The following is a 13,789-nucleotide window of genomic DNA, read 5'->3' as shown; positions in this document are numbered from 1 at the left end:
TGCCAAGCCACTCTCCATCATTCTTTGGCAGTCCTGGCTAACTGAGGATGTCCCGGCAGGCTGGAGACTGGCAAATGTGACGCCCATCTTCAAAAAGGGCTGGAAAGGTGATCCTGGTAGCTACAGACCTGTCAGTCTCACCTCAGTGCCCGGGAAGGTTATGGAACGGATAATCTCGGGAGCCACCATGGACCAGTTAAAGGTCAACCAGGGGATCAGGCCCGGTCAGCATGGGTTTACGAATGGTAAAGCCTGTCTGACAAACCTGATTTCACTCTATGGCAAGGTGACCCGCTTAGTGGATGAGGGTAAGGCTGTCAATGTGGTTTACCTGGAGTTCAGTAAGGCCTTCAACACTGTCCCCCACAGCATTCTCATGGAGAAGCTGGCTGGTTTGCATGGGCGTATGCTCTGCTGGGTGATGACCAGATCCAAAGAGCTGTGGCCAACAGAGCTAAATCCAGCTGGTGGCCGGTCACGAGTGCTGTCCCCCAGGGCTCGGTACTGGGGCAGCTTCTATGAAACATCTTTATTAATCTTGATGAGGGGATTGAGTGCACCCTCAGTAAGTTTGCAGATGACACCAAGTTGGGAGGCAGTGTTGATCTGCCCGAGAGGAGAAGGGCACTACAGAGGGAGTGGGATAGGCTGGATTGATGGGCCAAGGTTAACTGTTCGTATTTCAACAGGGCCAAGTATTGGGTCCTGCATTTTGGTCACAACAACCCCAGGCAACCCTACAGGCCTGGGGAAGAGTGGCTGGAAAGCTGCCTGATGGAAAGGGACCTTGGTGTATTGATGGACAGTTGGCTGAGTATGAAGCCAGCAGTGTGCCCGGGTGGCCAAGAAGGCCCATGGCATCCTGGCTTGTATCAGGAATGGTGAGGTGAGCAGGACTAGGGAAGTCACCCTGCTCCTGTACTCGGCGCTGGTGAGGTCTCACCTCGAGTACTGTGTTCAGTTTTGGGCACCTCAGTACGCTGTACACAGTACACAGTGTACACAGTACACAGGACACTGAGGTGCTGGAGCAAGGCCGAAGAAGGGCAACAAGGCTTGTGAAGGGCTTGGAGAACATGGCCTACGAGGGGAGATTGAAGGAACTGGGGCTGTTTAGTATGGGGAAAAGGAGGCTGAAGGGAGACCTTATTGCTCCCTTCCAGTACCTGGAAGGTGACTGCAATGAGAGCAGGGGTGGTCTCTTCTCACTGGTGGCAGGTGACGGGACGAGGGGAAGTGGCCTCAAGTTGCACCAGGGTAAGTTTAGGTTGAATATCAGGAAAAACTTCTTTACAGGAAGGGTTGTTAAGCACTGGAATAGGCTCCCCAGGAGGTGGTTGAGTCACCATCCCTGGATGTGTTAAAAATCCGTTTGGATGTGGTGCTCAGGAACATGATTGTGGAGGGTTGTTAGAGTTAGGGCAGTATGGTTAGGTTGTGGTTGGACTCAATGATCTTTAGGTCTCTTCCAACCTGAGTGATTCTATGATTCTAAGATCACCCTTCCACTGTAACAGGTCATTTTGTGAAAATAATGATCACCCTGGAATTGCAACTCCTAACACACTGTGGTTGTCCAGTAAAAGCAAATTGCAGACAAATCACAATCTACATTTACTATGGTAGAAGCAACACCACTTTCAGGCAGATAATAATGTAAGTAACAGAATAATAAATATAATCAAAACAGCTGTATGCAATTACTATAAATAGTAAATATTAACCACCACTTCCACTTGCAAATCACTCGTTAGATTCTTACTTACTAAGCTGTACAAAGTAGATGATATGATTGTGTGTAAACACTGAGCAGAGCAGGCAACTTCCAACATATTCAGAAGGCTATCTCTTGCCTCAATTTTGAATTGATCAGCCAGACTCCCTGCAAATTAATTTACTTTGCTGCAAACATCCTGGCTGCACCGACACTACTTTTGGGCTATCAAACACAAAAGGAAAGTTTTCACCTTCACTGAAATGTCTTTTCTAGTCTTCACGTCCCCTTAATAATCCAAATGCTTGATTTGTACAATTCCCACTGAGGAACCCAACATGCTTCAACGCTGTCTTTCCAAAACCCACAATCATAGGCCAGCTCGAATTTCAAGCATGTGATGTTGCTAACAGAAGTTTGTTGGAATTTTGACAAATTCTGTGTTTTGATACGCACTTTCAATATCCAAAACCCATTATTCATTTCAAATCTTTTTTTTTTTAATTTTTTTTCATTATCTTTTTTTTAATTAACAACACTACTCTGCAAACTACACCAAAAGGAGAATGCTTAGAAGATGCTTAGCAGTCATCAGTAAAGTCCATGCTCACACAATAACCCCTGCAGCCACTTGCGCCTACAGGAATAGTTTATGTTCCATGAAGACCCAGTACTGAAGGCAAAATATGACATTTTGCCAGTACGTTACTCAACTGTTTTTTTGGAAAGAGAGCAATGCTGAAGATCAGGAATCATGACTTCCAAAAAGAAGACACAAAATATTGTTTATTTACACAATTACAAACCACACAGCTTTGATAAATACAAACTGAAAGACAACTTGTCTCAACAGAGTGAGACTCTTGTAATAACAATTTGGGTTTTTTTCTTAGTTCTCCTTCAAGTTAATTGTCTGTGGAACAAGAATGGTATTTTCTAAAGCAAGGAGACTTTGAACAGGAAGCGGTCATAAAAAGCAGACTGGTCAGATGCAACAATCTCTAGATCAGAACAAAGCTCCATTCCAGTATGCGAGTTTGCCAGACAACATTTCATTCTGACAAAAATTAACAGGCTATTTTGGTAAACCACGCATTTCCCAATAAAATAAAACTAAATACTATTTTTCAGTGGTTGTCAAAAGAGTTGTCAACACAAAGTGTATCAGTAGCTCAAGGAAGCAATGTTGTCACACCTGCATTGGTTGGACCAAACCACTGAGCTGTCTGATCAGAAGATATCATGAGCTCTGGCCACAAGGAGCGGCTGCTCAACAATTTAAAAACAGTTCACTTTGACCAGTGAACTTTGTACTGGGAAAGGAAAGAGAATTGTATTCTCATCCTCACTCCTGCCTTGGAGTGGATGATCTCCCACTAAACCTGCCTTGGCTTTCTCCATTTGATTAAAAAAAAAAAAGTTACAACACTTTCTCCATTTCAGGAAAGCGGTCTACTAGCTCATATATTAAAAGAAAAAAGAAAAAAAAAAAGGCTTACTATATAATGTTTATACACACAGAATAACATCAGCGCTTCTCCCTTTTAACTACTTAGGTTAGCGTAAATGAAAACATGTAAACCAAAAAGCAACATACAAACACACATGGCTACACATTTGCAACAATTAGACAAATTCTCATCAAATACAGGGCTATTTCATCAAACTCAAGTCACTGCCAGTAGATACTCTGCTGCCAGTATGTTACTTTTATTTAAAGCTGAAGCCGAAACATTGATACTTTTCCAGCAGTCCAGCCATACAAATCAATAGTAACAGTGAATGGAACTGTCTGCATTTCCCAAAGGGTAGAACATAAAAAGGATTTTTTCCTGCTGCCTTTTTGTGCCTTTGTTTTGCTGCTCATGTCAAGGACATGACATGGGAAAGGGAGGAGTAGACAGGATATGCTATATGAGCTCTGTTATTACTTTAACTTTGCATTTTCCAACGGGAAACCTCGTCAGGGAGGGGAAGAGTCGCACAGGAAGCCTTCTATACCATAACTCATAGGCTGGCTCGTGAACCTTTCCAAACACACTCCCACGAATACCTTCTCTTCCATGACTGCCTTCAGTTACTACCACAGCTGGCTTCTCTTAAGAGCCTTCCCTCCACCACTTCATGAGCAAATGTTAATTCTGTCTTCTTTTAACACCAGAAAAATTCTTTGGAATAACAGTTGTTTCCAGTCAAACCATTTTCAAGACATGAATTTATCACTGTCGTTATAAACAATGACAAATGTAAGTTAATCCAAAGTAAACTAGAGAACTAAGAGAGCAACATTTGCACCATTTACTATGCTTACCATATATAAACTACAGTAAGCACAGCTTTATAAAACATCTTTTATTCCCACATCTCATTGCACAAATTCAATCCAAAAGGCTACTAATACCAAAATACCCATGACTCATCATTTTCATGAAGAAGATGCCAACACTGATGCAATGCTGCTGGAGTACATCAGTTTTGCCATACTAGGCATGTGAGGAGAAAGCTCTGCGGAGGGCTTTTTGTTATCTGAATTATGTTTTAAATGAGTTTTCCCTAATTATTTATCTACTGATGCCATGTTCTAAATCAAGGAAAATGATTACTTTCTAATTTTTCAAGAACAGAAAGTCTTATTTTCTATTTTTTCTTCTTAATGCACTCCAGATCAAGCTCCCCAAGTTTTTCTGCATGGTTCTCACTATTGCAGAGGCTTCCTTCCTTGTTGTTATCCATGACAACATGCAACAGGAAAATCAGTAGTCTTTTTGCTTATTCCTGGGGTCGTTGGAGGACAGAGGGTGTATTTTAGGATAAAATATCTAGTACAGGATACCAGAGGGTCTTCCAGATACAATGTGTAAGCATACAACCATGTATGCTGTATATGCTGATGTATATGGAATCCTAAATAGTTACAAAGGTAGCTAACACACCACCACGAAAACTATTTTACAAGAAATACAGCAAACTTTAGATTATTTTTCCTCTGAAGTTCATGTAGGTTAGACTCTTCACAGTCATTTCACTACTGTTTTCATTTGGTTAAAAAAATGCATCGGACAAAGAAAAGCAGTTAATGATAACAGCATAAATGTCTGTAAAGCTTTGCTACAAGCTCTTACGAGCTTACAATCTCCACAACCATGGAAAGTCAGAAACTAACACATCTGCCTGTTCCTAGCACTCACCCACTAGTGAAGCAGAACAAAAAGGAAGTCTGAAAAGGCTGGTACTTCTGCCAAGATACTAGATGTGTCAGGCTCAAAGGAAATGGAGCTCTATTTTGCTTGGTTGGTTGTTGGTTGTTTTCTAACCCCAGATTTTCCATTTCAGTTTCTCATAAAGCTTTGATTTTAGGATACTTTCATCACCAGTTCCTTATAAATACCTATGCAGTTTTCACATTAACCATTACTGCATTTCTCCTTCTCCCAAGGACTGAATCTACATCTCATCTGGTTCACCTTAAATGGGTACCGTATCTTTCTGCAGTTTTGCAAGGACCTGTGTTCTTAGCTCAAGAGAACAAAGCTTTAGCCTCTTAGTCACAGCAACTGAAAGCAACACAGGCACTTCTGATATAGATATCTATATAAGCCCTTCCTCCTTCTTGTAATCTGTACAGGCCTGAAAAACAGGAAGCCTCGTTAATGCAGTAGTACAGCTGAAGTAATGAGTACTCAAGTGAGTTACTGATAAGCAGCCTGATAACAGACTAACAATTGAGATGTCTGTAGTCCAAAGGACTACAAGTCTTTACAAGATACTTACAGTGCTGTACAAGGACATGCAGAACAGGAAGTGTCCAAATAATACAGTACAAACTGAACACATGGCATTGCTAAGGACTGGTACTTGATAGACTGCCTAGTTTTTTGTCCAAAAAAAAATTTTTTTTAATCTGTTAAACCTTCCAAACAGCATGCAGTAGAAAGTACACAATACAAGATATAAGGATTGATAAGACAGAAAATACAATGTTTTGTTTTGCTTCTTGATCAGTGCCGAGCACTGTATTTGCAAGCTGACAGATTGTTCACATACCTGAGCAACAAATCCAGGGACTGAGTTACATGACTGAGCAAGAAGACAACCATATGTGGAGAGAGGAACGATCACACTTCATTTCCACATAGTGTTCACATCAGCAGTTTTCTCCATTAACATGGAAACCAAAGCCATTCAGACACTCTCCTCAGTCGGATCAACTGAAGGACTTTTTTCTAACAGCAGGTACTTTTTTTATAAGCAAGCACTCTACACAACAAGCACTTTCCCACAGCAGCTCTTCTAGCTTTCACATACGCTTAACACATAGGGCGTCTTCTCTCTATACTTGGTCCACAGCAGTGCATCTCTGTGTGCTCTGAAGCGTACTCATCAGCCTCCTCACTAGAGATTCTAGCAGTCAAGGAGATCTATCCCTTCCAGTGCTCTCATAAATTATTTCTATGTTGTAATATAAAACGTTCAGTGAAATTAAGGGTTATGCCTGACTAAAGGCCATAACAAAATGTCAATTTTCCAACCACCACTATAACTGCAGCTACCATCACTTCACAGTAAACTGCAGGTAAGAAGACCAAATTTATCTACCTTAAACCTAAACAGAAGAAATTATTATCAGAGAGACTATTCTGCTTTACATATTGCTTGTACTCAATTCTGCAATACACACAATTATATTTGGACATCCTCTCAAATGAATTTGGACAGCTTAATACAGCCTTTTAAAGAACTGGCAGATGATCTGCATACTTTGCAGCCATTAAAACCTCATGCTGTAGCCTGTTCAGATACTTCAAGATAAGCATACTCTTATCATGTAAGAATTTGAAGAAAGATGATCTTGCTGAGGATCTTAAATACCACAGTTAAACAATTATTTTAATGCAAGCAGCAGTTTCTTCCAGGAGTATTTTGTATATACTTTCCAAGTCTGTTATGTTCTCTTACTTACAATAGAGTCTATTAGATGCTGAAAATGGAACACAAGCAAATGTCACAGAAAGGTGCGGAAGGGACACTCTGGGAGACACAAAATCCCACTTGGTACTGAATTCTAGGAATAAAAACAAATTTTAAGCTTTGCAGTTCAGTTCCCAAGTGTCATGAGTGTATGGCTTTTGAACAGCATCACAGCTGTTCAAAATTCACACACCCTTGGCCTTTACCACCTACTACAATAGGAAATGGCATGTTTCAGGTTTCTTCCTAAGTAGTATTAACAATAGGAGCAGCACTCTCACTCCAAAAGCTCCAAGATTCGAAGCATGACTTAGGCAAGTGTAGTGTAAATAATGTGTAAATGGAGCTTACTCAATTTTTATCTATTTTCAACATTAGTAAAAGAAGCAATGAGGAGGAAGGTGAAATTTAAGGGAAATCAGCATATTTGGGACATTCACATTTGAAATAGCATGAAATAACATTTTTCTTTGGAATGACTTAATTAAGATTTGGGAGATTTAACAAGAGTACTTGGATAACATTATGGCACTCAAGGCTAAGCTTACAACAGCACATACATTTAGCTAACATTTTAATACACCACATTGCTCAAACATAATAAACATTTCAAAGTGAAGTATACAAACCCTTTGGCCATTAATTTAGGCCTGAATTCTCAGTAATTCATGTGTAAGAATTCCAGTGTTTCTTATTTCAAGAGGTTGGTAGGATTTCTCTTTATTTTTTAACTGAAGTGGAAAATACTTTTTTTCTGTCCTTGCATTCAAAAAGCTCCAACTGGATAAACCATGCTGCACTCTGCTTATGGAAACTAATAAATCAAACCCCTTCTACTAATTGTATTAATTAATCCCGATCCCCCCAAAAAACTACGTAACTTCACATAGTGGAGTTAACGCTAACAAAAGTTACTTAGTCAGAACATTGCCTTACCGTGTAAATGCCAATTCTACAAACAGCAAATGAGAGCTGGATACATTCAGACATAGTCTAAAGAAATTAAAATAAAGATGTTACAATAATTCGAGTAATTAAAAATTAAGTTCTCTCTCTTATCTCTCCCCTCTCCCCTGAAAGAAATGTCTTATGGTATATTTCTTTATGTTTTTCTTCTAAGGCTAGACTAAACAAGCTGTGAAAGAAGCCATAAAAATTCGGATTATTCAAATACATACTACTTTTCACAAAGCAGCAGCTGCCAACAGCACTGTATTTACTAACTCAGTATTTCATTATGGGCCTTCAATCATCCAATGTTACACAAATACCCAAACACAGTACTAATACTCTGCATGCAAGCTTTCAGTCCCTTTACCTTTATATACTCTGGCTTAAAAACCACTTGCGGAACATGTTCTGCATTTCTAGTGGCATGCAAGAACTTCCATGTTAAAATACTATACTTCTTCTCTTCCTACATCATAATTAAAGTCCTCTTCTTCCTTTTGGCAAAATAATGCAAATATCTCCAAGTTTCTTTATTTCTGGAATCATGCTACCTTCGTTTTCTGAGATTTTCATGTTTAAAATAGAAATCTCTACTGTTTTGAATAAATATTCCATGTAATCTGACACAGCTGTCAATAATCATATCAAAAGTTTTTACCCTCAACTCGCTCAACTTCCAATCTGCTGTGATGCCACAATTCTATGTCTTCTGCAGTCACCCAGAGATGCTGAGGATGGACTATGAATTTCTGATGAAACAGATTAAAAAGACCTCCTTTAAATAGGATTAAAAAGCCAGAAAATATATGCAACTTCCCCCCAAACACAAAGCAAAATGTGTTCTAGGTTTGCCATTTTGATGCACAATCAAGAACAATAAATCAGGGTTACAACGATTTATTCTAAACAGTTTAAGGAATTCCTTTAAATAAGGTTTTGAGAAATCTTTTCTCACCACGTGTAAAAATAAAAGAAACCCAATAGAACACTTTTTGTCTGTGTTTACCAATTTCATACACCATCTGCATGTATTTAACATGTAGAAGGCAAAGTGCTGGATGTTATAGACTTCAAACATTTTCAGTGAGGAAAACAAAATTTCCTTCTACCCACCCAAAAAAAACTGTGAATGAATTAGCCATTTCACATTTTCTTAATCATGAATTTATTAAGCATCTCTTATGAACAGAGTAAAAAAAATTACATGGCATTTTTCTATAGCTAGAACTATTACATTTAAATTTTAATAAGTAATATTTCACTGGACTGTCTGAAAGTCAAAACATTCAGCATGAAAACCTCAAATCAAATCTCAACATCACGGTTGATTTTCTTTTCTGTGTTTCAATGTTGTTACTCTATTGTTATTACTCTAATGTTATTACTGATGAAAGAATGCTGCTTCCAAATATCACTTAAATTGACAGTGTTTTTGGGTTTTTTTCAACTTTCAGACGAAACATCAATTTCTACCACTCCCACTCTGAGTTACCCACTAGAGGGAAAAAAGAAACAAAAAAAAAAAAAAAAAAAAAGCAGAAAAATAGTAGAACTGACTTTGAGAAATCCTGTTGTACGCTATACTACTCCTCACAGCATCGGCCTACCTCACTGCACAGAATCCAGCCTGTGATTCATTACAGAATCACAGAATGGTTTGGGTCAGAAGGGACCTGACAGATCAACGAGTCCCAGGCCCCTGCCATGGGCAGAGCTGCCACCCACCAGCTCAAGCTGCCCAGGGCCCCATCCAACCCAACCTTGGACACCACTGGCGAGAAGAGACATCCACAGCTTTTCCAGGCAGCCTGTGCCAGGGCCTCACCGCCCTCTGAGTAAAGGATTTTCTCCTGACGTCTACTTTCAATCTCCCTTCTTTTAAGTTTGAAGGCACTCCCCTTCGTCCTATCACTATTAGACTGTGTAAAAAGTCAGCCTCCCTCCTGTACATCAGGAAGGGCAGAATAAGGCCTCCCCGCAGCCTTCTCTTCGAGCTGAATAAGCCCAGCTCCTTCAGCCTTTCTTTGTAGAGGTTCTCCAGCCTTCTGATCATCATCACAGCCCTACTCTGGACCACCTCCAACATCTCCACATCTGTCTTGCACTGGAGGCCCCTGGCCTGGATGCAGTACTGCAGACAGGGCCTCACGAGAGCAGAGCACAGAGCGACAATCCCCTCCTTCTCCCTGCTGGCCACCCCTCCGCTGATGCAGCCCATGACAGCATCGGCCATCTGGGCTTCAAGTGCACACTGCTGGCTCACGTCAGAATCTCAAAAGTCCTTCACAGCACAGCTGCTCTCAAAAAGTTTTTCTCCCCAGCTGTACACTGTCTGGAACAGTCCCAGCTCAAGAGCAGTACCCTGCATTTGTTGCACTAGGTTCTTGCGAACAACTCATCCAGTTCCCAATTGTCCAGTTTCCCAATTTTAACCTGAGTCTGTAGCAATTTAAGCCACTACATACACAAAGGATGATACATACATTGATTTCCACATTCAGTGTCATGACAGACTCTATCTTGATGGAAGACTCATCATTACCTGAGAGCTACTCCAAAAGTAATGCCTCCTATTTTATGATGTCAGCCCACAACATCAGAGGCAGATAGTGGCGGTAAGGCAGTAGAGTCTGAACCTTCCCACCACTATTCCACTGCATTTTATTGCTATGGAATAGATGGCAGCAGAGGAGCAGTCTGACAAAATGGTGTCACACATGGAAGTGCATATGGAACAAAGACACACATCACCAAACTCCCTCATGCAGAAAAAATGGCAGCTACTGACATTCATTGATGCTTGGTGAATGTTCATGGAGACTAAACAGTCAACGTGAGCACATGGAAGCTGTGAGTGGTGCATTTCAGCAATGACAACAGTGGGCCTCCTCTGCTGGTGCAGATTTTTATGAGCATGGCACACAGGTTCTTGTTCATCACTGCACAGCTAACAGTGGTGACTATGTTCAGAAATATTGTTTTGTAGATAAGAATTTGCTCTACCAAATAGTGCTATTGCACTATTGTATCTGTTGTAGTTTTCATGAAAATAAATAGGAGGCATTTCTTTTGGAGAGATTTGTGTGTGTAAAGCAGGCGAATCCTTCTGGTTGCAAAGGAACTAAATGCGCAGCAGCACATTTCCTCTGCTACTGTCATGTACTGTACCATTGAACTTTTACTCTATTAATTATTAAATGAATCCCTTCCCCAAGCCTCCAATATAATTGTAGTCTTTCACCACTTTGGTTTTGCAGTTCATTTTGCATTATACAATTGGAAACAAAACAATCATTGGATAACTTTCATTTCATTTACTTACAGTTTATTGTTGCTTTCTGAAAGGATTTTACATGGTAAGCATGAAAATAAAAGAAAAAAATTAAAAACATAACTAAAATATTAAAAAGAAAGATACCTTATTTGATACAATTCTACAAAGAGTTAGTCAGAACAGATGTCATTTAACATATCTAAAGTAAGAAAACAAGTCTTCAGGTTAAGTATGTCAAATGTAACAAACATACATTTCTCAATATCCACCCTTCTGCTTAGGCAAAGGGTCATTTCACAAACATGAAACAATTTCTGCAGCTGACACATAAACCCATAACTAAAGGAACAGATACACGTTTTCTCAAAACTGCTACTTCAGTCATACGTTGCAGAAGTGTGACTATTCATAATGACTTTGAAACACGTCCACCTTGCAGTTGTACAATCTTTAATCCACAAGCATTCCATCCATTTTTTCCCCTCACTCAGTTATCAGCATAAGCATCAATACAAAATAATTTCCGTATTTGCTGCTTTAAAACAACACAGCTCTGATACAGGACACACTGTATTCTGCACCTGCACAAATTCATGGATTTAATATCTGAATCTTCACCAAAAATAAATGAAGTTCCTATCCATGTTAACAAAAGAGCAAACTTAAAGAATTAGAGCATGTTCTGCAACTGGTCACCTGAGGCTGTCATCACCAGGTTAAAAGCAGTCATGGCACTGTCTTGGTGAGACAAGCAGGGGACTCTAATCAGCTTCTTGGAAAGGAAATAAATACCAGACAGCTAAAATCACAGGAGCTGCCATCCTCATTCTACCAACTAACAGAAACATTAAGATTGACATCAGCTTCATTTGCCACAATCCTTAACAAGATACAGCACTTGGTTCCAAAATTGCAAAACCAGAAAGCAATGTGAGAAGAGGACAGTGGTTTTATTCATGTTTGTGATACCTTTGTTTAGTTTAATAAAGATTTAGATGTTCAATAAAGATATACAAATATATGATCAACCCTAGCAATAATGTGGGACTAATGGACCTCCCTGGAAAAGGCTCCTCCCCTTTAATTTTTCAGTGCATAAAAAACATGAAAACCAACAACACAACTGCAATCAATATACAGATTCTAAGGTACCTATCTGCAAGCAGCTTTACATAAATAAATTGTCAGAGCTTACATATTTTAAAGAACGTGTAGATAAAAAAAAAAAAGGGCATGCAGCTTTGCTGCAGTACATGTGGTAGGAACTCTGACTACAACTGCTGTTTGTTAAGCTTGTCTGCTGAACTCCCAGCAGTAACCTGAAAGCTTATCTTTCTGCACAAGATGACACAGGCCTTCAGCATATTTAATTAATCACAGTTCTAGATTAAAATTCCAAACTTTCTAATACAATTCTTAGGGATAAACAACACCTTTTTTTTTTTTTTCTCCTGTACTTATGCATTATTAGATTTTTAGAATACCAATCTTTTTCTATGCAATCATTAGATAAATTCATCTCAGCCTAGAGCCTAGAAGAAATCTGATGCTGATGGAAAACCAGTGATGTGTGAATAGGGCAGGTGCCAAGAACTCTCCTGTCATCATAAAATGTAATCAAATGGATGCACTAGAGAACAATGCTCTCCCCTCTTTTAGGTAATATTCTCACTAGAACAGTTTTCCACTACTGCTTCCAGGACTGCAATGATAGTGAAAGACACAGATTAGCCAACACACAATTAATAGCTGTAAGAACAGCACAGATATTTCTCAAGAATCCTGGACCTTCTTCCCAGTCTTGCTGAAACCTGAAATTATATAAGTTTCTAAGTAGGAATAAAGCACTGAGAGAAGAGATCACTCATTAGCACACATCATCACTTTGCACTCCATACAGGCAGTTTCAGGTTCACTCATGCTAACCTTGCAGGCCGTATATATCAGTCATAAATTGGTTAAGATACAAATGTTGCAAGCCCAACAGCCTCTGGTCCTATGGAGGCAGCACCTCCCAGCAGGAGGAATCCCTTAGCTACAGGTCTCTGGAGCAGATACACAGTTTTCATAAAACCCACTGAACATGTCTCATCTCCTGTGCAGTCAGTACAATTCTGCTTACCGTGGGGAGGACTGGTGGCCAATAGTCAGAATATATCTATTTTCCTTGAGCGACTTCCTATTCCAGATCTAGATCCCTCAGTGCCTCAGAGGAGGCATGGAGCTGTTTAGCACACAGTAAGCACCAAAAACCATCTTTCAGTGATACATCTTTCTCAGGTTTGAGCACTAATAACTTCAGGATCAACCATCACAGATGAACCTCGTGTTGAACATTCCCCAACAGATCTGTCTTCCAAGAAACTATATGAAATCCACTCATTTAGGTCTATCGCGACCACACAAACGAGGCCCAGAATTCAATCATACTTGTAGGAAAAAACAATTATAACTGTCATCAAATTCTTGTATCAAGAGAAACAATTTACTGCCTACTGACCCTCTCTTTATTATTTCAGCAACATCCCTAATAGTGGTGCCACACAGACCTCTTTCAACAGAAGCATTTGTTTTCCTTTGATTACCCTGCCATCTTCTCTTTATCTTCTTCAGTGTTACAAAATTCTGAAATGGGGCAACAAGAAACAGAGTAATTCAGACAAAAGTAAACTCTGCATTTAAGTGGTGTCAAAATTAAGTTTTCTTTCCTATTCTTTCTTAAGACTCAATAACTTATTGACAGCTGTTGGAGTTGGAATGACATTTTAAAAAAGATCCTCTTTCCTCTACCTGAACACTATCGTTACTTTAGGGCCTACCCATATATCTGTATTGTCAGCTACAAAACACTGTTTTTCAACACAGCCACCTCCGTCAGCTAT

General features: G+C 39.7%; 1 protein-coding gene across 5 annotated transcripts in view; it reads right to left on the bottom strand.

Moving 5' to 3' along the window:
• The window catches only part of ARL15 (ADP ribosylation factor like GTPase 15), a 223,726-nt gene that overhangs the window by 201,990 nt on the left and 7,947 nt on the right, over nt 1-13,789 (bottom strand). For 3 of the 5 annotated variants that reach the window (XM_042875447.1, XM_042875452.1, XM_042875453.1), the window contains exon 2: nt 7,619-7,675. The exons of 1 other annotated variant lie outside the window; for it this stretch is intronic. In XM_042875447.1, the coding sequence (XP_042731381.1) occupies nt 7,619-7,675 (57 nt within the window). Of the gene's footprint in view, nt 1-7,618; nt 7,676-8,291; nt 8,383-13,789 lie in introns of all 5 variants that reach the window. One more of the 5 variants, XM_042875448.1, reaches the window with a different exon arrangement.

The sequence above is a fragment of the Lagopus leucura genome, unplaced genomic scaffold (assembly GCF_019238085.1).
Source record: "Lagopus leucura isolate 7727_CA_CO unplaced genomic scaffold, USGS_WTPT01 Super-Scaffold_100014, whole genome shotgun sequence".
NCBI classification, from domain to species: Eukaryota; Metazoa; Chordata; class Aves; order Galliformes; family Phasianidae; genus Lagopus; species Lagopus leucura.
The sequence above is the reverse complement of the archived record's forward strand: the minus strand, read 5'-3'. Positions and strand labels throughout refer to the sequence as shown.